This window comes from Chiloscyllium plagiosum, unplaced genomic scaffold, assembly GCF_037043375.1.
Source record: "Chiloscyllium plagiosum isolate Xiang-an unplaced genomic scaffold, Cpla_swu_hap1 HiC_scaffold_5, whole genome shotgun sequence".
Classification (NCBI taxonomy): Eukaryota; Metazoa; Chordata; class Chondrichthyes; order Orectolobiformes; family Hemiscylliidae; genus Chiloscyllium; species Chiloscyllium plagiosum.
In genome coordinates this window covers 83,006,609-83,031,808 of record NW_028270143.1, presented here as the reverse complement: position 1 = coordinate 83,031,808, position 25,200 = coordinate 83,006,609, and the positions used below count along the sequence as shown (strand labels likewise).

The 25,200-nt window shown below is 41.8% G+C and overlaps 1 protein-coding gene and 1 long non-coding RNA gene across 6 annotated transcripts in view; one reads left to right on the top strand and one right to left on the bottom strand.

The window, feature by feature from the left end:
• LOC148149967 (uncharacterized) overlaps nucleotides 1–17,259 on the top strand; it is a 204,694-nt gene extending 187,435 nt beyond the window's left edge. Inside the window, exons 2-3 of the long non-coding RNA XR_015757235.1 lie at nucleotides 8,124–8,179; nucleotides 17,191–17,259. This is a non-coding gene — a long non-coding RNA (uncharacterized LOC148149967). The remainder of the gene's footprint in view (nucleotides 1–8,123; nucleotides 8,180–17,190) is intronic.
• The window catches only part of malrd1 (MAM and LDL receptor class A domain containing 1), a 449,554-nt gene that overhangs the window by 75,208 nt on the left and 349,146 nt on the right, over nucleotides 1–25,200 (bottom strand). For all 5 annotated transcript variants that reach the window (XR_015757232.1, XR_015757233.1, XM_043690416.2 and 2 more), the window contains one exon: nucleotides 17,352–17,630. Coding sequence is in view for 3 of the 5 variants with exons in the window: in XM_043690416.2 (XP_043546351.2) it covers nucleotides 17,352–17,630 (279 nt within the window). In the remaining 2 variants the exon portion in view is untranslated. The remainder of the gene's footprint in view (nucleotides 1–17,351; nucleotides 17,631–25,200) is intronic.

Sequence of the window (25,200 nt, the reverse complement as noted above, 5' to 3'; positions counted from 1 at the left end):
AAATATAAATTTGAAGAAATATGATAAAAATATACTCTAAACATGTAGTGACTATGACTCAGTGTCATGTTGTAGCATGAAAAACTGACTGAGGTAGTTACTGGCCTTCCACATTGAAGAGGATGAGGGATATTACCCTTGTACTCAAATCCCATGAGCAAGATGCTCACACTTCTGATATCATTACTGTAAAGAAAGCCAAACTGCTGTGTTAAAAAAAAGGCAGTTTGGAATGTCCTTTATGGGAAAGTGCTGGATGATAAAATGTTATCTAAATATGTCATTTTAAAGCATAGTGTCACTGCATTTGTTTTGTCACAGAATGGGTCATGCAATTAATTTCAATTATGCTAAGCATAATAAAGTTGCTAATTGAAAGAAAAACTGTGGTCCTTTCATAAATCAATCATGCAATCACACAATATTGTTGCTGAATTGATTCTTCACTGCAACAGTTTTATTTGCACTTGAAAGTGCACAGTCTTGGAATTTCAGAAGAGGTTAATCATCTTCCCAACCTCTGCCTAATCCTATTTCGTTGGTATAAACACATGCAAAGTTGTATTGTCTGCTAACCCAAGTTTCTCAGCTCAAAATTCATTTCATGCCCTTGTAGCCATAACCTTCAAATAACGGGTCTTCTTTGTAGCTGGAAAAATGTGCACCGGCAGCTGAAACAATTTGGTAAATCACTTTCGCTGTATATAATTGAGCCGAGTTTGAGAGAATCATGAAGCTTTAAATCTGTCTATACCCACAATGATCCAAGCAAATTGATAAAGCAATGAACCATTACTATGTATTTCTATGATATTTTATTGTATTTGAAGTTTTTAAATGCGGATTTTCTATTGTAGTCTTAAGAGTTAAAACCTGAATTAAAATTCAGCTAGTTGGCAATCAGTGCTAGTTTTATTACACACTGGTGTATAATTACATTTCAATGTTGGTGCTTGGTATATCATGGAATAATATGAAACAGCATATAAATTAAGCAAAATATATCGTACCTCATTCTTCTGTTACATTGTCTGTTGCACTTTTAGTAGCATATGTAGTTTCAGCTTTTAATCTTTGTCATCTTTAAAGCAAATAACCATTGTTGATTGTCCCTTGTCTCATATGATTATGCTTAAATGATAATGGAATCTTTTTTTATTCCTGCTCTCTCCTGCGGTTACCAGCAGGTGAAAACTATTCAAATCCCCAAGCCTCAAGCTCAATACATCTTGAATGCCTCTAACATTTTACTTGGTAGATTATTACGAATATTTAGTCATCTTTAAATAGAGAATTTCCACTTAAAATCTCTGTTCAATTTACCATTCATTTATTTCAGTTCATGCTGGTTTATTCTGCTGTTCTAACTAATCTTCAAGTAATTTACAGAACTCATTCAGACTATATTCATATATTAGTACTACCTTGCTAACAAAGTCTATCTTTCTCTATCCCATTTACTGGTTTTGACCAAAAAGGTTAGCTCTTCCTAGATGTCCCTTAATTACTATTTTATAAAGGTTTTGAGCTCTGCTATATTCTGGATTTCACATCAAAGTCATAGCTAGCATACCTGTGAGCAGCAAAATCATGTTAGCACAATATCAATCCAGCCAGCTCCAAATATTCCTTGAGCTTGTCAATAATTCTGCTGTTGTTTCTTGTGCTTTGCTTCTCAATCTCACTCCTCACCTGAGGCGTGGTGACCCTCAGGCTAAATTCATCACTGCTCATTACTTTTGAATGAGAGAGGAGCCGATCGTCTTCTGGGATTATGGCCTCTTTCACTTTTTCAATTTTATTTTATATTTAGCTTTCCATCATAAAATCTCAAACCACTTCAATTTCCTAAAGAGCTTTAATGACTGGAATACTAATTTCATCTTAAATATAGATGTGTTCCTGATCACTTTACTGAATTCCCAGGTGCCATAATTGAATCTTTTAAGATCCTTGGTAGGTTTTGTTTTTCTCTTCATTGTTACTGGATCAATTCTGTTATTTCTTAAAGAAATATTTCTCAAAAAATCATATTGTCTAATAGACATAGCAATTCATTGCCTTTTTTGTTCTAGTTTCTGATTAGCAGTTCTGAATCTTTCAATTATATTCTTAAAATCCTCTTTCCTCTAATTTTCTTAAGTCATTTTTCCTTTTGTGTTCTACTTTATGTTTTCTTACAGTGTGTTCACTTATTTTAACTGGCTATTTACAGTCTCTCATGTGGTGACATAAGCTAGGACTAAGATATCAGTTTATGCATATTTGATGGTGAATCACAGAATCCTTACAATGTGGAAGCATACCATTCAGCCCATAATGACCCTTTGAAAGGGAAGCCACCCAGTCCCATCCCGTCCCTGGGATCCTGTGTTCCCCATGGCTAATCCACCCAGCCTGCACATCCCTGGAGATTATGGGCAATTTAGCTCAGACATACCTCCTAACCTGCACATCTTTGGACTGTGGGAGGAACCCAGAGGACAATCCATGCAGACAGAGGGAAAATGTGCAAACTTCACACAGATGGTTGCTCGATGGTGGAATCAAACGCGGGTCCCTGGCACTGTGAGGAAGCAATGCTAACCACTGAGTCATTGTGCTGCCCCAAGTGCTGACTTTTTTCTTACTTGTTCTGGAAACTTCAATTACCTCATCCCTCCCTCAACCCTCCTTAAACTAATACAAAGTCCTTGTGACCACACTCCTTTAACTCTTCTACTAGCACCCTGGTCCCAGAAAGGAGTTTAGCAGAAAAGATGGCTGAAGTAAAAAGGCAAACTTTAGGAAAATAGTTCATGGCTCACCACAAAGTTGGAGGTAGTGAAACAGTGATAGTATCACTGGGCTAGCATTTCAGGACCTCAGGCTAATGTTCTAGGGACATAAGTTTGAATGCCACCATAGTAATGGTGAAATTTGAATGTATTAAAAATCTAGAATTAAATAGTCTAATGGCAAGAATTTAACAATTGATTATTGTTGTTAAAAAAACTAATTCACTAATATAATTAAAGGAGGGAAATTTGCCATCCTTATCTGGTCTGACCTACATCAGTACCAAAGCAATGTGTCTGACTCTTAATTGAATTCTGGGTGAATAAGGATGGGCAATAAATGCTGGCCCAGCCAGTGATATCTCAGGAACCAATAACATTAAAAAAATCCCAGTGTGGAAGAATAGTTCTAAGGCATGGAAGAACCATGGTTAAGTTTGGAAATTAAACACAGTATCAAATTAAAAGAAAAAAAAATGAACAATGTGGAAATAATTAGTGGCAAGCCAGAGGATGAGGAGAGTTTTCAAAACTAAAAGTGATCTAAGTAATGAAGAAGGAGAAAATAACTCTGAGTTCAAGTCAGCTAATAATATCAAAATAGAAAGCAAGAAAATCTTTAAATATATGGAAGGAAGAGAGAGGCCAATGGGAATTTAGGCACCTGAGAGAATGATGTTGGGGAAGTAATAATTGGGATCCAGGAAATGGCAAAGGAGTTGAATAAATAATTTACATCCATTTTCACAGGACATGAACAGCATTCCAAAAATACCAAAGTGGGGGAGAGATAATACGTATCGTAATTATCAATAGAGAAAATGAAAAGGGGAACTAACGGGGCTAAAGGCTTACGCACCCCAGGAATTGATCAGTTGCATGCTAGGATATTAATATGAACTAGATATAGAAGTAACGGATACACCAGTAGTAATCTTCCTGAAATTGTTAGATTCTAGAAAGGACTCAGAGGATTGGAAAATTGGCAATATAACAGCCCTACTCAAAAAGGGAAGACGACAAAACAAACTGTAATTGCAGTTAGCTTCTCATCTGAAATGGATTGTGTAACTGGGTCTATTATAAAGGATATATTACCAAAGCTTTTAGAAATGCATCATATAATCAAGCAGAGTCAGCATGGCTCATTAAAGGGAAAAGCATGAATGATAAATATATTGGAATTCTTTGAAGTACAAAGCAGGGTAGATAAAGGGGATGCAGTGGATAAAATATATTAGGATTTCCAAAAGGCATTTGATTTAAAAAACTACATATTAGGCTACCTAACAAGATAAGAACACATGCTATTAAGGCAGTATGCTAACAAAGATAGAGGATTGGCTAACTAAAAACATTACAGAGAATTAGGGAAAAACAGGAAATTCCAGGATGGCAAACTGTAAGTAGTGGAGTGCCACAGAAATCAGTGTTGGGTCACAATTACTCCTAACATATAATAATAACTTGGACAAGGGAAGTGAATGTATGATAACGAAGCCAATAGTTGGAAAGGCAAGTGGTGAAGATGAGACAAAGAGTCTACAGAGGAACATAGACAGGTTAAAAACCTATGGGTAAGAAATTGGCAGATGCGGGGAAGAGTGAAGTTATTCCTTTTAGCAGGAAGAATAGAGGGGGTGAATGCACTTTACAGTGATAAAAAAGACAGAAGGTGGTCTTGCTAAAACTATACAGGGATTACTTAGATGACATCTGGAATGCTGTAAATAGTTTTGGTCCCCTTATTTAAGGAAAGATATCCTGGCATTGGAGACAGTCCACAGAAAGTTCACTCAGTTAATCCTAGGTATGGGGAGATTTTCTTATAAGAAAGGTTGAGTAGATTAGGCCCTATACTTACTGGCATTTAGAAGAATGACAGGAGCTGTATTCAAACACGTATGCATCTACGGGGCTTGAAAGGGTAGAAGGCTGTTTTCCCTCATGGGAGTGTTCAGGGTTGGTTTGTATAATTTCAGAATAAAGGGTCATTGAGTTAGGAAAGAAATGAGGAGGATTTTATTATCTGAGGTTAATGAATCTGTGGCATTTTTCACTGCAGAGGGCTTAGAGTTTGGGTTGTTAGGTATTTTCAATGCTGAGACAGACATTTTTAATCAATAGGAGGATCAAGGGTAATAGGAAAAAGCCAGGAAATGGAGTTAAGGATTATAAAATCACAATGGGCTAAATTGATTACTTCTATTCTGATGTCTATGGTCTTTTAATTTTATGATCGATGACAATTTCTAATCTATTTAACATTAGGCCCTAAATAAGCTAAAAATGCACCTTAGTTAAATTAGGCAAACTACATGTTTCGATCTCAACTTAATCAAACTGCTCAACTGTCACCCCAGGATAAGCAGAAGGTGCTTCCCTTAATTTACTCTTTCACCTCAAGGTCAATTTGTCCTGCATATCTTTATCCACCACTATTCTGAAGGATTGCTTGCCCCTCCTTGCCTCTTCCATGTTTGTTGTAAACCTAATTCATTCCATTATTGAATTTTGATTCTTGGAAGCCTCTCCAGTAATTTCCCTAACCCCACTCTCAATAAAACACATTCCATTCAGAGTGCTGCAGCCTGAGTTCTCACTCACACGTTCATCACTTTCATCTTTGACTGGCTTTACTGCCTTTACTTGTCCCATTAACCTCCAAGTCCCTCTGTGGTTGGCCAATCACCCAAGTCCTTGAAAGAGAAAAATGTTTATTTGGAATGTTCACATTAACTTTCAGTTCATGGCATCAACAAGCAAACTTGACAAGAGATTGCCATGAAATTTTTCTGCTTCAATTTTCTGAAGAACTATGTTTGGATATTGGTTTTCGGTTGATTGCTGTCATTTATTGTTGAGTAATGTGGCTCATTATCTGCAGAAGTGCCATTTTGAGCTAATCTTTCAGAATTTATCTGTTGCCTTGATGATGCCTTCCATTTGTTCATAAAATGCAATTTTCTATATTTATGTTAAGAGTGCTTCAGTCTGCTTATCTAGAAGAAGAAACTGAATGATATTGTCTGGAAACAGCAGAGTATAATTAATCTATAATTGGATATTACGGTGTTCAGTTATTCTGTATTTGTTTACATGAGTCTGTTTACTATTGGTACCAACTGTGGTTGAGCACTCTTGTGGAGCAGTAATAGTGTCCCTACCTCTGAGCAGAACATCTGGGTTCAAGTGCTCCAGATGTCTGTTAGAACATATCTGAACAGGCTGACTGAAAATATCTAGAATTAAAATGGCAAATTATGATGCCATACATTCCCTGAATTCTACATTAAGAAACTAATTGTAGTTTGGTGGTTAAATCCAGATTATGGTAAATAAACTTTAGTTAGAAGCATGAAGAAGGCATTTTAAAGTTTTGTCAAAAAAGCCTGTTGCACGTCCAGAAATTAGTCACATGTCTGCATAGGTTTAATATAGAGGCACAGGGTGAAACAGCATGGAACAGACCCTTCAGTCAAACTTGTCCATGCCAACCTGCTATCCTAAATTAATCATGTCTGATTTGTCAGCATTTGGCCCATATCCCTCTAAACCCTTTTTATTTATATACCCATCCAGATGCCTTTTAAATGTTGCAATTGTACCAGCCTCCACCACTTTCTCTGGCAGCTTATTCCATAATTGCACCACCCTCTGCATGAAAAAGTTGCCCCTTATATCCCTTGTAAATCTTTCCCCTGTCACCTCAAACCTATGCCCCCTAGTTTTGGACTCCCCTACCTTGTGAAAAAGATGTTGGTTATTCACGCTATCTATGCCCCTCATGATTTTATAAACCTCTATAAGGTCACCTCTCAGCCTCCAATGCTCCAGAGAAAATAGCCCCAGCCTATTCAGCCTCTCCCTATAGCTCAAACCTCCAACCCTGACAACATCCTTGTAAATCTTTTCTGAACCCTTTCAAGTTTCACAAAATCCTTCCTGTAGCAAGGAAACCAGAATTGAATGTAGTATTCTAAAAGTGGCCTAACCAATGTCCTGCACACATACAACATGACCTTCCAACTCCTATATTCAATGCACTAACCAATAAAGGCAAGCATTCCAAATGCCTTTTTCATTATCCTATCTACCTGAGACTCCACTTTTAAGGAACTATGAACCTGCACTCCAAAGTCTCTTTGTTCAGTGACACTCCCCAGGACCTTACCATTAACTCTATAAGTCCTACACAGATTTGCCTTTCCAGAGTGTAGCACCTCACATTTATCTAAATTAAACTCCATTTGCCACTCCTCGGCCTATTGGCCCATCTGATCAAGATCCCATTGTACTCTGAGGTAACATACTTCACTGTCCACCACACCTCTAATTTTGGTGTCATCTGTAAACTTACTAACCATACCTCCTATGGTCACATCCAAATCGTTTATATAAATTATGAAAAGCAATGGACCTAGTACTGATCCTTGCAGCACACCGCTGGTCACAGGCTGCCAGGCTGAAAAGCAAGCCTCCACCACCACTCTCTGCCTTCTACTTTTGAGCCAATTCTGCATCCAAATGTCGAGTTCTTACTGTATTCCAAATAATCTAACCTTGCTAATCAGTCTATCAGAGAAACCTTGCTGAACGCCTTACTGAAGTCCATATTGATCACGTCCACTGCTCTGCCCTTATCAATCCTCTTTGTTACTTCTTTAAAAAAACTCAAATCAAGTTCGTGAGACATGATTTCCCATGCACAAAGCCATGTTGACTATTCTTAATCTGTTCTTGCCTTTCCAAATACATGTAATTCCTGTACCTCAGGATTCCTTCCAACAACTTGCTCACCACTGATGTCAGGCTCATTGGTCTACTATTCCTTGGCTTTTCCTTACCACATTTCTTAAATAGTGGTAACACATTAGCCAACCTCCAGTCTTCCAGTACCTCATCTTATTGATGATATAAACATCCCAGCAAGGTGTTCAGCAATCACTTCCAGAGCTTCCTACAGAGTTCTAGGATACACCTTCTCAGGTCCTGGGGATTTATCCACTCTATACATTTTAAGGTGTTCAGCACCTCCTCCTCTGAAATATGGACATTTTGCAAGATGTTGCCATGTGGTGTCCCATGTTCTCTATCTTCATATTTTTCACCCCAGTAAACACTGATGAAAAATACTAATTTAGTGTCTCCTCCATCATATAAAAATATATAACAAATTGACAATAACAACGGTTAACTAAAGTTTAATTTTATCAGCTCCAGCAACATTTCTTTCTTCACTGTGAGATCCATCCATGCTGTTTGATCAAGATATTTACAGGAACATGCAGTTGGATGAAGCACCAATTCATTTGAAAACAATATTTGTATATTTTCTCATTGCAGAAGGCTAGCAAATATTTGAACAGTTCACAGAATCCACATCTATGTTTAAGACAGCAGTAAGTAACTTCAAAATATTTCATGCCAAAGAAATGTGTGATGATCTGATGATACACATTCCAGGAAAGATGCAAGGAAAATGGTGAGACAATTAATTAATGTATGGCTGTGTTGCAGCAACTCACTTTGATATGTAAATTTCACACTCTAATCAATGAACTAATTTGTAATAAATTAAAAAGACTTCAATTCCATGGATTAGAGAATGTCTCTTCTTGGCAGATAATGACCTAACCTAGGGAAAACAGCAGCCTTGGTAGCCCAAATCAAATTTATCATATTTAATTTGAAGAGAATACACAGGGCTTCAGGGCTATAGACACAGTCAGACCATGTTTCAGAACTGTGCCCAAATTATGGAAGGGTTTATTGATTCACAACAACATGTCCAGCTCAAGAGAAAAAGTGTAACGTATTGCAAAAGTGGAACATTTTACAAAAATGTGCAGTTTGTCAAAGACGACTTAATTGGTTCAAGACGTCATCCCTTCCCGAGAGTGAAACATGTATATACCATCAAAATGTTAAAGCACCAGCTCACCTTAAATTTTACTCAGGCATCTCAGCATTACTTTCTGAAGAATGTTGGTGCAAAAATACTTATTTTTCATGGTACATGTGACCATCATTCTTTTTCACCACTTGCTCTCACTCTTTTCGCAGACGTGAGCTGAATTGATTATTCAGCTTCCCTATGAGCTCGAGTATTAAACAAAAAGATGACCATACATAGCTTCATGTTTGTGTAGTTAAAGGCAGAAATCTTTTGGAGGCAAATCTTTTTGGTAGGCTTGCATTCAAACCTGAAGTCTGGACCAGAGCACATATTAAGGTGACTGATAATGTAGACAATACACACTGTAGTATCCTTCATTTTTGGCTGGATTTTTGGGAGATTAAGAGAGACTGTCATCTAACTTGCAGCACATAATTCCACCAGATTCACAATGTTTGAAACAGTTGTTGTTTGCAATCAGTGCCAAAGTCTTAGGAGTTGAAATTAGGAACAGACAATATCATTGAGTGAACTGGTTCACCACCATGGGTACCAAACCTAATCATTGCACAATACAGAAATGGTAAATTTAAACTATTCAAGTTAAAATTCTCAACAAAGCAACCATTCCAGACAAATATCTACTTTCTATAATTCAAGAACTATCTGCATCATTTCATGATTCTAAAGTCACCCCAAAGCTCGATATATGTTGGTGGATCTTTAGATGCTACTAGCAGAGCAAGGCTAAACTTTTACAGCTTTTCTTACTCAGGAAAGTGTGTTTCACTACTTGTGAATTCGCTGTGAACTAAATTCAACACCTATGCATTACTAACATTATTTCTTCATTCTTGTCAGGTAGAAAACATGCAAAGATATTTCAACAAACTAACCAGGTACAAGAGAGCCATGGTTTGAAGTTGGAGACTAATAAAATTACAACCATAATCCTGCATCATCTCCATTAGTATCAAAGCAGATCAAGTAGTTGCTCAGTCCCAATTGTCATCCCAGTCAGGTGAAGACACTGACTGAAACATGTGACACTTGATAGCAAGCAGGACAGGATACTTCAAGGACAGTGCTTATGTAACTTTCCTTTTCAGTTGAGGAACTGTGATGCTGACTTGATAATGCCGGCCTACAACCTCAATAGAACATAGAACATTACAGTGCAGTACAGGCCCTTCAGCCCTCGATGTTGTGCCAACCTGTCATACCAATCTGAAGCCCATCTAACTTACACTATTCCACGTACATCCATATGCTTGTCCAATGATGACTTAAATGTACTTAAAGTTGGCGAATCTACTACTGTTGCAGGCAAAGCATTCCATACCCTCATTACTCTGAGGAAAGAAACTACCTCTGACCAATAAAACTCAGCATAGTTATCAGAGACTTCTGCATCTCAATGACCATTCTTATACTGAGAGAAAATGACGAGCTGAACTTTAAGAAATGATGTGAAGTACATATGTTTGTTTGTTTGTAAGATTATTCAAATCTTTAATATACAAAAGTGAAAAACTGTAGAAAGAGCTGGAAGCTACAGCTTAAGAATGGAGCAGACATTGCAAAGCACTGTGAATAAAAGTTGCACATTTTGAAACTGGTGTCATTTCTGCATGGATCTAAGATGTAAAACACAATAGATAGATCTTGCACCAAGATAACAGCATACAGCAGAAATAGAGTTCAGCAACAAGCCAGCAACTGGGTTGCTAGTGGATTCAATAGAGAAATGCAGAAAGGCACCTAACAGAATCATAGAAATACCGTAGTACAGAAAGAGGCCATTTGGCTCATCACAACTGTACTAACTCCATGATTGAGCATTTCTAACACTGTCATTCTCCTGGTTTCTCATTTTAACCCTGCACATACTTGCTTTTCTAATTCCTTTTTGAATACCTCAATTGAACCTGCATGAACCACACTCTCAGGCAAATCAGCCACTAAGTACCTGCTCCATGAAAACTTCCTTTCTCAAATCACTTTAGACTCTTTTGCCAATTACTGTAAATCTGTCCCTGCTTGTTCTCAAACCTCTCATGAGGGGGAGCATTTTCTCCCTACCTACTCTGTCCAGACCCTCACGATTTTGAAACCTGTACTAATATACTTCTTAGGACTAAAAGGATCAATGTTATGGGGCAAAATTGGGAACAGGGTACTGAGTAGGATGATCAGCCATGATCAAACAGAATGATGGAACAGGCACAAAGGTTAGAAAGGACTATTATTGTTCCAATTTTCAATGTTTTAGCAGATTTCATCCCAGCATTCTCTTCTCCATGGCAAACATCTTAAATTCCCAGTATATCTTAAACCTGAAGTTCCTCATTCTTGAAGCATTGTCATAAATCTCTTCTGCATTTGATTAGATTAGATTACTTACAGTGTGGAAACAGGCCCTTCGGCCCAACAAGTCCACACCGCCCTGCCGAAGCGCAACCCACCCATACCCCTACCTTTACCCCTTACCTAACACTATGGGCAATTTAGCATGGCCAATTCACCTGACTTGCACATCTTTGGACTTTGGGAGGAAACCGGAGCACCCGGAGGAAACCCATGCAGACACGGGGAGAATGTGCAAACTCCACACAGTCAGTCACCTGAGGCGGGAATTGAACCCGGGTCTCTGGCGCTGTGAGGCAGCAGTGCTAACCACTGTGCCCACAGTGCATCTCATCTAACCAATGCATTCACATTCTTTCTAAAGGAGAGCATCCAGAACTGGACAAAATACTCCTGTTAGGGCCAAATATTACCTCCATACCCTTGTGCTCAGTGCCCCTATTAATAAAGCCTGGGATATTGTATACTTTATGATTTGCTCTCTCATCCTGTCCTTCCTCTTTCAATGACTTGAGCACTTAAACACACTATTCCTTTGCTCCAGCACTTACTTCAGAATTGTGCTTTTACACATTTCTGCAGGAAACAGAGCACCTTATTTGTTCCATCTGGTAATTGTTAAACTGCTTTTTGACATACATTTTGAGTTGAAGACATGTCCAATAAACACTCAACTGATCTTGATTTATAAACACAAATAAAGTAAAAAAAACACGTGTAAATTAGGACCTGCATTATATCAATGAAACTCAGATTCTGCCTCTGCTAATGTGTATCACATTCTTTAATAGTTAAGATGTTTGCAATGGTTTCAGGGCATTGGGCAAATGTAGCAGCTGGGGTGGCACTATGCCATACAAGGATGGTATAGAATGTCGATTTTGCAACTTGCCTATCCACCCAGACATGTCAATAATTATGAGTCTGCATAAATATTATTACACATCTGAATTTCTAAAATCAGGTCATCACTCTGGTACATCATCAGCACAACCCCCCTCCCCCCCCCAAACTCCTCACTCACTCACTCTATCATACACATACACACATATGGCAGTTTGGAAGGAAAAAAACAGTAAAATTTGAGAATGACAAGTACTGCTCCAATGTGCCTTTCATATTTTAAACTTGAGTTCCAGTACGACCAGCATTACTGGCAATTTCTAAGTACAGGTATTACTTTTTTTTTGCTTTTTCCTTCCATGCTTGGGGAGTGGGAAAGATTAACAAGAATAATAACCTTAGAAGTTAGATTATACAATTTCTGTTTTCTCTACAATTGAGAAGGTTAAGGAGTGATCTGTTTGAAGTCTTCAAGATATCAAGAGGAAAAGACAGCGTGAATACTTCCTCTGGATTCCAGAACAAGGGTCAATCTGAGAATTAAGGCAGACTTTTTGGGAGAGATTATAGGAAGCACTTCTACACACAAAGGGATTAGATATTTGGAACTGTCTTCCACAAATTGCAGTAGATAAAGAGCAATTGTTAATTATAAACTTGAATCAGATAAAGTTTTGTGAAGCAAAGGTATTAATGGATACATACCAAAGGCAGGTACATGGATTTAGATCGCGGATTGGCCATGATTTCATTGAACAATTGAACAGCTCAAGTGGCTGAATTGTCTGTTCCTGTACCTCTATTCATATGAATATACCATGCTGGTATGTATGAAGGGTCTGCAACAGTGGAGATTCTTGTTGTTAATGCCATACACAGCAGTATCAATTGACCTCCAGCTTCAAAGACTGAAGAATTCTATCCAAATAGGTGTCTAATGTGCCTTGCACATATCATGACCCCTCCTCTAATTCTCAGCATTTTTAATTCTGTAAAGTCTCTAACATCAATGTTTGCACTTATATTAGATTCAGTAAATCCATCACTGCTCCCTGCTCTCATGTCTACTCATGCCCATTGCTGAGAGAGATGTCAGGGAAATACGAAGAGAACAGAGATTGATCATTGGTCTCGGTCCCTTTTCCCACTTCATTTCACCCAGGAACTGTAAATACTGAGGAAAAAATGTGAGGTAATACTAGTGTTATAGAGAAGAATCAGATGTGGGCCTTAAAGACCTTGGTTACAGTGAGATTTGTGTAGAATAGGATGAAATGTCCAATGAGGCTTGTTTCAACATGAGGAGTAACATGCTGAATCTTTTATTTATTTGACAGGCAGTGAGGCAGTGCCAAGTTTCCAATTCAGGGGATTATAACTTGTTAAGTGCCTTATTAATGCTGCAACTTGCCTCACTAATATTCAGTTTCTCATCTCACCAAATGGTGCTGACCAAATTCAACGTCAACAATCCTCAAACTAGAAGTCAGAGCAGGTACCTGGTGGATTCAGATCACCATTTGATCTGATGGATCTCCATGCTTCTGAGCATCGAAAGGCATTTCAGGGTATGATCTATGACCAGTAGGCAAACACACACAGAGCCCTTGTTCATGGACATTGACACCTGATATTTGCCAACCTCTCCAACACACTCAAAAGCTGCTTAGGAAGCGGAGACTTGCATTGCAGGGTGTACTGGCAAAACTAGCCTTGAAAGGCTGCAGCAAGGACACAGAGCACATGGGCAGGCTCCTAGCTCATGGATAGGACAATGCAATATCTCAAACCATTTCGTTACCTGCCACTTAGACACACTACCATGTTCCCATGGCAATATTTATCTCTCAGTACTGCTGCTGTGCTCCAGTGGAGCTCAATGCAAGATTTTAGATTTTATCATCATGTGTACTCAAGTGCAGAAGTACAGTACAGCGAAAAGTGTATAATGTCACTACACATGGCACCATCTAAGGTATCAAGGTACCTAGGAACAAAAAAAGCTCAGCTACAAAGTGGCATGAGAAATGAGATTTAAAAAGTTAAACATTTCATAGAATAGTAGAAAAATAAAGAAATAGGTTATAGTTTACATTAAACTTTAAACTAGGAAAGTAAAGAAATAAGCTAAAGGGAGAACAATCTTTGATGAGTCCTCCGCTTATCATGCTCTGCCTGTTCTTGAAGACACCACCACAGATACCATTGCTGCTTCTGAAACTGTCACCTCTCTAATCTCCCCCAGTGCCTCGGGAACATGCCGGGGCAGAGTCCACACATACTGAGCCGAGATACCGCCATAAGCCGCCAAAAGACCAACTGACATATTGCTGAGAGACCAGGTCCAGGACCCACCTCGACTCGCTAAGATACCAGGCTGAAAGCCACCATGCCATTGAGAGATCAGGCCTGGGACCCACCTCAAGCCATTAGGGGACCAGACTGAGAGCCACCACGAGCCACGAGCCATCAAGAGACCAGGCTGCAACCCACCAGGAGCTGACAAGAGACCAGGCCAGGACTCACCACCGGCCGCTGAGAGACCAGGCCGGGACCCACCACGGGCCGCTGAGAGACCAGGCCAGGACCCACCACCGGCTGCTGAGAGACCAGGCCGGGACCCACCACAGGTCGCTGAGAGACCAGGCCGGGACCCACAACGGGCCGCTGAGAGACCAGGCCGGGACCCACCACGGGCTGCTGAGAGACCAGGCTGGGACTCACCACGGGCTGCTGAGAGACCAGGCCAGGACCCACCACAGGCCGCTGAGAGACCAGGCCGGGACCCACCACGGGCCGCTGAGAGACCAGGCCGGGACCCACCACGGGCTGCTGAGAGACCAGGCCGGGACCCACCACGGGCCGCTGAGAAACCAGGCCGGGACCAACCACGGGCCACTGAGAGACCAGGCTGGGGCCCACCATGGGCCGCTGAGAGACCAGGCCGGGGCCCACCACCAGCCGCTGAGAGACGAGGCCCCAGACCCACCACCGGCTGCTGAGAGACCAGGCCCTGGACACACCACAAGCCACAGAGATGAAGCCAGGACCCACCATAGGCCACTGAGAGACCAGGCCCTGGACCCACCACAAGCCGCTGTGAGATGAGGCCAGGACCCACTATGAGCCACTGAGAGACCAGGCCGGGACCCACCACGGGCCACTGAGAAACCAGGCCGGGACCCACCACGGGCTGCTGAGAGGCCAGGCTGGGGCCCACCATGGACCGCTGAGAGACCAGGCCGGGACCAACCACCAGCCGCTGAGAGACCAGGCCGGGGCCCACCACCAGCCGCTGAGAGACCAGGCCGGGACCCACCACGGGCCGCTGAGAGACCAAGCAGGGACCCACCAGCGGCTGCTGAGAGACCAGGCCGGGACCCACCACGGGCCACTGAGAGACCAGGCCCCAGACCCACCACCGGCCGCTGAGAGACCAGGCCCTGGACCCACCACGGGCCATTGAGAGACCAGGCCCTCGATCCACCACCGGCTGCTGAGGGACCAGGCCCTGGACCCACCACAAGCCGCTGAGAGATGAAGCCAGGACCCACCATAGGCCACTGAGAGACCAGGCCCTGGACCCACCACAAGCCGCTGTGAGCTGAGGCCAGAACCCACCATTGGCCGCTGAGAAACCAGGCCGGTACCCACCATGGGCCATTGAGAGACCAGGCCAGGACCCACTATGAGCCACTGGGAGACCAGGCCAGGACCTGCCATGAGCTGCCAAAGCTGGAGGAATAACATCTCATTTTCCGTCCAGGTAGCTTACAGCCTTCAGGACTCACATTGTGTTTAACAATTCCAGTGCATGAATACCCAGTTTTTTGTCTATTACTGACCTCCATAAACCCAGGTACTGTCATGAAATGGTTTGCATGCAGCTTAGACAAGCCATTTTCAACTACATATAGTCGAGAGTGTGGTGTTGGAAAAGCACAGCAGGTCAGGCAGCATCGGAGGAGCAGGAGAATCAACGTTCCGGGCATAAGCCTTTCATCAGGAATGAGGCTGTTGGGCCGGTGGGCTGAGAAATAAATGGAATGGGGGTGAGGCCTGGGGGAAGGTAGTGAGAATGTGATAGGTAGATGAAGGTGGGGGACAAGGTGATAGGTCGGAGAGGAGGATGGAGCGGATAGGTGGGAAAGGTGATGGACAGGTCAAGAGGGTGGTGCCGAGTTGGAGGCTTGGGACTGGGATAATCTCGTGCAGTTACAAGGTCCCAAGGTGGAATGTGAGGTGTTCTTCCTCCAGGCGTCGGGTATAAGGGTTTGGCGATGGATGACACCCAGGACCTGCATGTCCTTGGTAGAGTGGGATAGGGAATTGAAGTGTTCAGCCACAGGGCAGTATGGCTGGTGCGGATGTCCCGGAGATATTCTCTGAAATGATCCGCAATTGGTGTCCTGTCTCCCTGACTCCTCTGCATCAGGGAGACAGGATGCCAACTTGTGGATCGTTTCAGAGAACATCTCTGGGACACCCGCACCAACCAACCCCAGCACCCATGGCTGAACACTTTAACTCCCCCTCCCACTCCGTCAAGGTCATGCAGGTCCTGGGACTCCTCCACCGCCACTCCCTAACCACCTGATGACGGCAGGAAGAACACCTCATCTTCCACCTTGGGACCCTGTAACCACACGGGATTAATGTGGATTTCACCAGTTTCCTCATTTCCCCTCCCTCCACATTATCCCAGTTCCAAGCCTTCAACTCGGCACTGCCCTCTTGACCTGTCCATTGTCTTTCCCATCTATCCGCTCTACCCTTCTCCAACCTATCATCTTCTCCTCCACCTTCATCTACCTGTTGCATTCTCAACTACCTTCACCCCAGCTCCAACCCGCTCTCATTTATCTCTCCAGCCCCTCCGCCCACCAGCCTCATTCCTGATGAAGTGCTTTGCCCGGAACACCTATTTTCCTGCTCCACCAATGCTGCCTGACCAGCTGTGCTTTTCCCAGCACCACACTCTTGACTCTGATCTCCAGCATTTGCAGTCCTCACTTTCAACCACACATTGTACCCATTATCACCTATTCAGTTTTTCTTTTTCCATGGCTTACTATCGATGACCTCTTTGTGTGCTAACCCTTTGTCTCTCTCTTTCTCTCTCTTTCTCTCTCTCATTCTCACTTTCACTTTCTCTCTCTCTCTCTCTCTCTCTCTCTGGACTCTGTATCCACCTACCTGCACACTCCTTTTCTATTCCAACCCATCATCAGTAATTAATACCACCTTTTCCTTCTGATGAAGGGTCACTGGACTTGAAACATTAACACTGTTTTCTTTCCACAGATGCTGGGCCTATTCATAGAGGTATTCCTCAAAACCAATAAAATTTCTAGGCCACCTGTTTACAGTGTCTGGTGCTTTATGCATATTTGAAAGAAAACTGATAGCAACATCTGTATAGCAAATTTTGAATACAGAATATGGAGCAAATGAATAGGACTTACAACAACCAAGTTCATCTTCTTTGGAAGGACAGTCTGGAACCCCATCACACCTGAACAATGATGGAATACATTCTCCATTGGAGCATTGGAATTCTTTATCTCCACAATGATCCTGAGGAGGCAGGGTGCCAGGAGTTATAGTTAGGCAGTTTAATTCATCGCTACCATCCACACAGTCTTCTTCACCATCACACCTCCAATGTTGGTGGATACATTCCTGCAAATGCAGGCACTGAAATGCATCTGGGGAACAAGTCCCTGGTTGAGTTGGAAGTGGTCCTGCAAGAGGAGAGAAGAAACTGTTTGGTGAAAGGTCAGTAAACCGGTTATTCCCTCCACCCAAACTTGCTGATTATTTGAAGCATTTTCTACTATTTATTTCAGTTTTCCAGCATCTGCAGCATCTTTTGCTTTGGTGTTTGTAAAGCTGCCCGAGATTTTTATTTTTTTCCTGAAATTGTATTCCCTATTAAACCACTGGGGAAAAAAAAACCTCAATCGGAAATTGGGAATGACAGCTATGTGTTCTCAATAAGAATAAGACAACAGCAGTTCTTGAAGTGGCAAAAAATTAAACTCAGCACGCCAAAAGCAAAATTCATTCAGAAACAGGTAAAAAGCACTAGGCAAGGATGTGGGTCAGAGAAAGAGAGAAAAGACAGCCATACTTAGAAAATACACATGTCTTTCTGAAGAGTAACTTTGTGAGGAGCAACAGAAGACACCAGGAGGTGATGTTTATAAAATCATGAGGGGTCTGGATAAGGTAAATAGACATGGCCTTTTCCCTGGAGTGGGGTCCAAAGCTAGAGGGCATTGATTCTTTACAGTGTGGAAACGGTCATTCAGCCCAACAGGTCTCCCTGACCCTCTGAACAGTAACCCACCCAGACCCCTACCCTATTGCTTTACATTTACCCCTGACTAATGCACCTAACCTACACATCCCTGAATGCTATGGGCAATTTAGCATGGTCAATTCACCTAACCTGCACATATTTAGGAGGAAACCCTAACCTGTAGGAGGAAACCCACACAGACACGGGGAGAATGTGCAAACTCCACACAGACAGTCACCCGATGCTGGAATCGAACCCAGGTCCCTGGTGATGAGAGGCAGCAGTGCTTACCATTGATCCACCATGCTGCTGGATAAGGACAGAAGATTTAGGGTGAGAGGGGAAAGATTTAAAAGCAACCTAAGGAGATAATTATTTCATGCATAGGGCAGTGTGTGTGTATGGAATGGACTGCCATAGGAAGTGGTGGAGTTTAGTACAATCACAACATTTAAAAGGCATCTGGATGGGAATATGAATGGGAACAGTTTAGAGAGATATGGGCCAAATACAGGCAGATGTGAACCAGATTAATTTATATCTGGTTGGCATGGACGAGTTGGACTGAAGGGACTTTTTTCCATGCTGTACATCTCTATGAATCTATGACTCTAAATTAGGGAGAATGGAAAAGGAATAGCTGAATGAAAAATGACACTAAGGCCAGAAAGGGAAGGTAGGGAGTGTAGAATAGAGTTATCACCTCTCATAACCAACATTGCAGCTGTCAATATTAAGCTTCAGAGGGTGCAGTTTCAAGGAACATTAGAGTCATAGACATGTACAGCACAGAAACAGACCCTTCGGTCCAACTTGTCCATGCCGACCAGGTATCCTAAATTACCTAGTCCTGTTTGCCAGCACATGGCCCATATCCTTCTAAACCCTTCCTATTCATGTACCATCCAGATGCCTTTTAAATGTAATTGTATCAGCCTCTACCACTTCCTCTGGCAGCTCATTCCATACACGTACCACCCTCTGTGTGAAAAGGTTGCCCCTTAGGTCCCTTTTAATTTTTCCCCTCTCACCCTAAACCAATGCCCTCTAGTTCTGGACTCTCCCAAATCAGAGAAAATACCTTGTCGATTTATCCTATCCATGCCCCTCATGATTTTATAAACTTCTATAAGGACACCCCTCAGCCTCCGACGCTCCAGGGAAAACAGCCTCAGCCTGTTCAGCCTCTCCCTATAGCTCAAATCCTCCAACCCTGGCAACATCCTTGTGAATTTTTTCTGAACCCTTTCAAGTTTCACATTATAAAAGTGTCAATAATGAACTTAGACAAAGGCTACAGAATCAGAATTACTTAGAATTTATGTAAGCTGAAAATGAGCAAAATTAAAGAAATCCAGTGGAAGAGTCTAGCAGAAGAACAAAATTGAGGATAAACTAAGGAGTTAAAATGAATTGTCTGCGGTTCCAGTCGCCACAATATCGGAAGAACTTGACTGCACTAGAGAAATGCAGAATAGATTCACAAAGATGTTACCTCAATGGTTTTGTGCGTGGGAAATAATGTCTCACAAACTTGATTGAGATTTTTGAAGAAGGAACAAAGAGGATTGATGATGGCAGAGCGGTAGACGTGCTCTATATGGACTTCAGTAAGGCGCTCAACAAGGTTCCCCATGGAAGACTGGGTTAGCAAGGTTAGATCTCATTGTATACAGGGAGAACTAGCCATTTGGATACAGAACTGGCTCAAAGGTAGAAGGCAGATGGTGCTGGTGGAGGGTTGTTTTTCAGACTGGAGGCCCGTGACGAGTGGAGTGCCACAAGGGCCAGTGTTGGTCCACTACTTTTTGTCATTTACATAAATGATTTGGATGCGAGCATAAGAGGTACAGTTAGTAAGTTTGCAGATGACACCAATATTGGAGGTGTAGTAGACAGCGAAGAAGGTTACCTCAGATTACTATGAGATCTTGATCAGATGGACCAATGGCTGAGGAGTGGCAGATGGAGTTTCAGATTTAGATTACTTACAGTGTGGAAACAGGCCCTTCGGCCCAACAAGTCCATACCGACCCGCCGAAGCGTAACCCACCCAGACCCATTCCCCTACATTTACCCCATCACCTAACACTACGGGCAATTTAGCACGGCCAATTCACCTAATCTGCACATTTTTGGATCGTTGGAGGAAACCGGAGCACCCAGAGGAAACCCACGCAGACACGGGGAGAATGTGCAAACTCCACACAGAGCTTCGCCTGAGGTGGGAATTGAACCCGGGTCTCTGGCGTTGTGAGGCAGCAGTGCTAACCACTGTGCCACCGTAATTTAGATAAATGCAAGGTATTGCATTTTGGGAACGCAAATCTTAGCAGGACTTATACACTTAATGGAAATTCAAAGTTTGTGCGAAGATTTGTAGCTCGGGTGCTCGTTGTTGTGGTTCTGTTCGCCGAGCTGAAAGTTTTTGTTGCAAACGTTTCGTCCCCTGGCTAGGCGACATCATCAGTGCTTGGGAGCCTCCTGCGAAGCGCTTCTTTGATGTTTCCTCCGGTGGTAAACCACTATAAACACCGGAGGAAACATCAAAGATGCGCTTCGCAGGAAGCTCCCAAGCACCAATGATGTCGCCTAGCCAGGGGACGAAACGTTTGCAACAAAAACTTCCAGCTCGGCGAACAGAACCACAACAACTTAATGGAAATGTCCGACTGAGTGTTGCTGAGCAAAGAGACCTTGTTCATAGCTCCTTAAAACTAGAGCCGCAGGTAGATAGGATAATCAAAAAGGTGTGTTTGGTATGCTTTTCTTTATTGGTCAGAGTATTGAGTACAGGAGTTGGGAGATCATGTTGCGGCTGTACAGGACATTAGTTAGGCTATGTTTGGAATATTGCATGCAATTCTGGTCTCCTTCCTATTGGAAAGATGTTGTGAAACTTGAAAGGATTCAGAAAAGATTTACAAGGATATTGCCAGGGTTGGAGGATTTGAACTATAGGGAGAGGTTAATTTGGCTGGGGCTGTCTTCCCAGGAGCTTTGGAAGCTGAGGGGTGACCTTCCAGAGGTTTATAAAATCATGAGGGTCATGGATAGAGTAAATAGACAAAGTTTTTTCCCTGGGGTGGTGGAGTCCAGAATTCAAGGGCATAGGCTTAGGGTGAGAGGGGAAAGATACAAAAGAGACCTAAGGGGCAACTTTTTCACACTGAGGGTAGTACGTGTATGGGATGACCTGCCAGAGGATGTGTTGGACACTAGTACATTTGCAACATTTAAAAGGCATTTGGATGGGTACATGAATAGGAAGGGTTTGGAGGGATATGGGCCGGGTGCTGGCAGGTAGGACTAGATTGGGTTGGGATATCTGATCGGCATGGACGAGTTTGACCGAAGGGTTTGTTTCCATGCTGTACATCTCTATGACTCTATGAATGGAGTGATTCAGCTTTGAAGAGAGATAGATAGGCTGGATTGGTTTGCTTAGAGCAGATAAATCTGATCGGGTTCTATTTGCGGCAGGCAAAGTTCTGAGCAGCATAGATATGGTGGATAGGGAATCACGTTTCCCTCAGGAGAGGAGTCCATATGCACGGGGCTCAGTTTTAAGGTTTAGAGGAGCTTTAAAGAAATATATTTTCACTTAGCGAGGTTGTGTATTTGAAACTCTCTACCAAAAGGGATAATAGGGCAGGAACCTTCAAGACATTCAAGGAGTATAAAGATGAGCATTTGAAATATCATAACATGCAGTGCAATGGGACAAGTGTTGGAATGAGGGATTACAATAGATTGATGCTTGTTCAATGAACAGTGGGCCAAAAGTCTTTTCCTGTGCTGTAAAGTCTCTATGATTCCAGGACTAGGATTCTATTTACAATATGACTTCAGTGGATACATTTCTAAAGCTAGCGAAGTGCAAATGATTTTCTAGTAATATTTCCTGATGAGTGCAGGATGAAAAGTTTCAACAATTTTTTTATGAGGTGGACTGAAGGGCAGAATTAACACATGGTTAGAATTGCAGAAGAGGAGAAGGTTACACATTGTGATGATGCTGCTCCGTTCACAAGGTTAGTTTGTCCTTTGCTTTTTTGTTGTTGAGGTGGTCCTAAAGACATAGACTCTGAAATGTCTGGGGTTGATCTACTTGAGAATGTTTTCAAATTAAAAAAAACACTTGTACAATGAAAGGGGAGTGGCCGGTTCTCCCAGTCCAGCTTTTCTCTGGTTTGGTTTGGTTTGGTTTTAGCAGTCTGGCTGTTCACTGAAAGCAAGCAGTGAGTGAGGTTAGTGATCCAAGAAACAGCGACATGGAAGAGGATGTTCTATGCTGAATCTCTCTCTCCTGCATGATCCTGTGTTTGATTTTACCACTTTTGCCAAGGGGATTGTTGCAGGAAGTTGGAACAGCATCATTATGTTGGGATAATCTGTGGGGTTTTCAAATAGGTTGTTATTTTATATTCTCTTCTCTTGTTTGTGTTTCATTTGGTAATCTTGCAAATAAATTCTGTTTTGTTTAAAATTAAGTGATTTGACCAGCTGCATCTATTCTGGAATATCCACTTTACACCTACTTAAAATAACTAACAAAGTTAGGGTCTGGGCTACTTTTCTGAAATGTTTTGTGGGGGTCTGGCCTGGTCTATAACAACATACAAAGACCTTAATATGGTACAGCACTGTCCATTACCAAATGTTAATCACTGCATTTTGAGGAGAAATTGGTGTTCCCCATGACCGTGATTCATAAAACTTGCTTTTGAACTTCTGATAATTATTGTGATTAATTGGTAATACAGAAGAACAGTTGTGTGCATTGTGGGTAACTTGTTTAGTCATGTGACCTCTATCATGAGGCACTTGCTGAAGACTTCCAGTTCAACAAAGTCACAATACAAGGTTGACTGTTGTTCTGTGTGCTTCTAACACCCAGTACCACATACTGGTAGAGGGGCAAATACTATAAGGTACTGAGAAGGTTCGTTTGAGAAAACATCACATTAATAGCATCCAAAATCTTAATAATCTCACTTTCTGAACACTGAAATACTAAAATGACTTCCTAAAGAAAAATAGATATTAGCTTAAAAATAGAAGAAAGACTTTTTTTTCACATGGCAGGGTCAATTCTCATGTGTTGGCTTTAATGGATTTGGGCTGAAAATGTGTTGCTGGAAAAGCGCAGCAGGTCAGGCAGCATCCAAGGAACAGGAGAATCGACGTTTCGGGCATAAGCCCTTCTTCAGGAAACATTCCAGCAGCACATGTTCAGCTCTGATCTCTAGCATCTGCAGTCCTCACTTTCTCCTCGAAGATTAATGGATTTGGACAAATATGATTTGTACTTTATTTATCTGTTAACTTAATAGGATAACCACCATTATGAAAGTGCTTGAAATGTCTGGCCATTTTGATTGTTGGTTCTTTTCAAAATGTAAATCAATGTTTTAGGCCTCCAATTGTCACTTAAGCTTAGAAACGATTTGAACACACATTTTCTGCAGACTATGTGTTATAACTACTGTGGGTTTCTCTTAAGGGTGAAAGTGTCTGTGATACATATGAAAGATTTCCTGGTGAACCATGTGGACATAGAATGATTGAAGTAAGAATCGCAATACTGCGAAAGAAAGCTTTTGACAGAAGTTTTGCCCCGTTACATATTGCACGCCATAATGTCACTAAGACAGCAGAATTTAAGAAAAATATGTAGCTGAATATTAAATACACTGACCTGGCTTTTGTACAAGCATTATTCTATTTGTCTTCAAAATCCACTTGCGTGGGCGCAAGAGAAAATCCATGTCTAATGAAATTCTTACAAAGGGACTGACTTTGTATTTTTCTGTGGTTCAGATGTTTGGTGTGCCTTGTTAGTACCCTGCTGTTTACTTTGGAGATTATTCTGGGATCAGCAAAGATATTGCTGAGCCACAGGAAAAAAATGGCAAAGAGTCAAGAAAAAAAGTGATTGGAACTGGTGCCGACTAATACTCTAAGGCCGCTTTTAGCTAATCCATACAGACCCTTATGTACTCATAGCATTCCTGTTACTAATTAATAACAACTCGTTAAAAAAAGAGGGGAAAAAGCAAGAAAGTGACAACACCTAGGGAATGAATTATCAGCAAGGTAACTGTGAGACTCTCTGGGAAGCTGAGAGTGTGCTTTGACACAAAAGATCTCAATATAGCTCTGAAGAGATGCAGACACCCTGTACCAACCAGTGGAGGAAATTTGCCACAACTTGCAAATGCAAAAATCTTCCCGATTCGAGTTGCAATGCATGGTAATTGGCAAGTGAGTCTGGATGAAAAAAACAGCTTTCCAGCTATGTTGAGGATGCAGTTTGGGAAACGCAGATTGTTGTGCATACTGCTTTGACCTTTCCACAGATCAAGAGAAGCATCAACGCAGGCAGTATGACACAATGAGTGATCCTTCCAGAATGGAAATTAAAGTGAATGATCTGCTGGTGTATGGATGCCGAGACAATTACTGAACATGATCAACGCCTAGTGCGACCATTTTGCAGAGCTCACCCAAATGAACCTGTAGCTGAAGAAAGAAGATTGCAATGATTGATGCCTAATGTGAAAGGTACTGAGGCAAAATGCTGGAGTAGCTGATGTGGCAATAACAGATGTGAATGCAGTGCAAAAATTCATTGGATTTGTTAATACCTAATTGGGCACTATTTCATATAGTTTATCACTACACATTCAGCTAAGTTTTGTATGACATCAACACATTAATTGGGGTTTCTGCGTCCTCACACCCACACTTTTGCAGACTCTTGTTCGAGGATTGGACTGATAAATATCATGATCATTGACCATCCTCGCCAGATCTTATATCACATCTAAATCCCACCTGAAGCAATTTGGAATGTTGTAATGATTAACGGACTGGCATCTGAAATTGAGTGCAACTTCAAGAACTTTGGATCTAAGTTCATAGAATCCCTACAGTATGGAAGCAGGATAGTTAGCCCATCGAGTCTACATGGACCCTTCAAAAAGGCATCCCATCCAGACCTAACC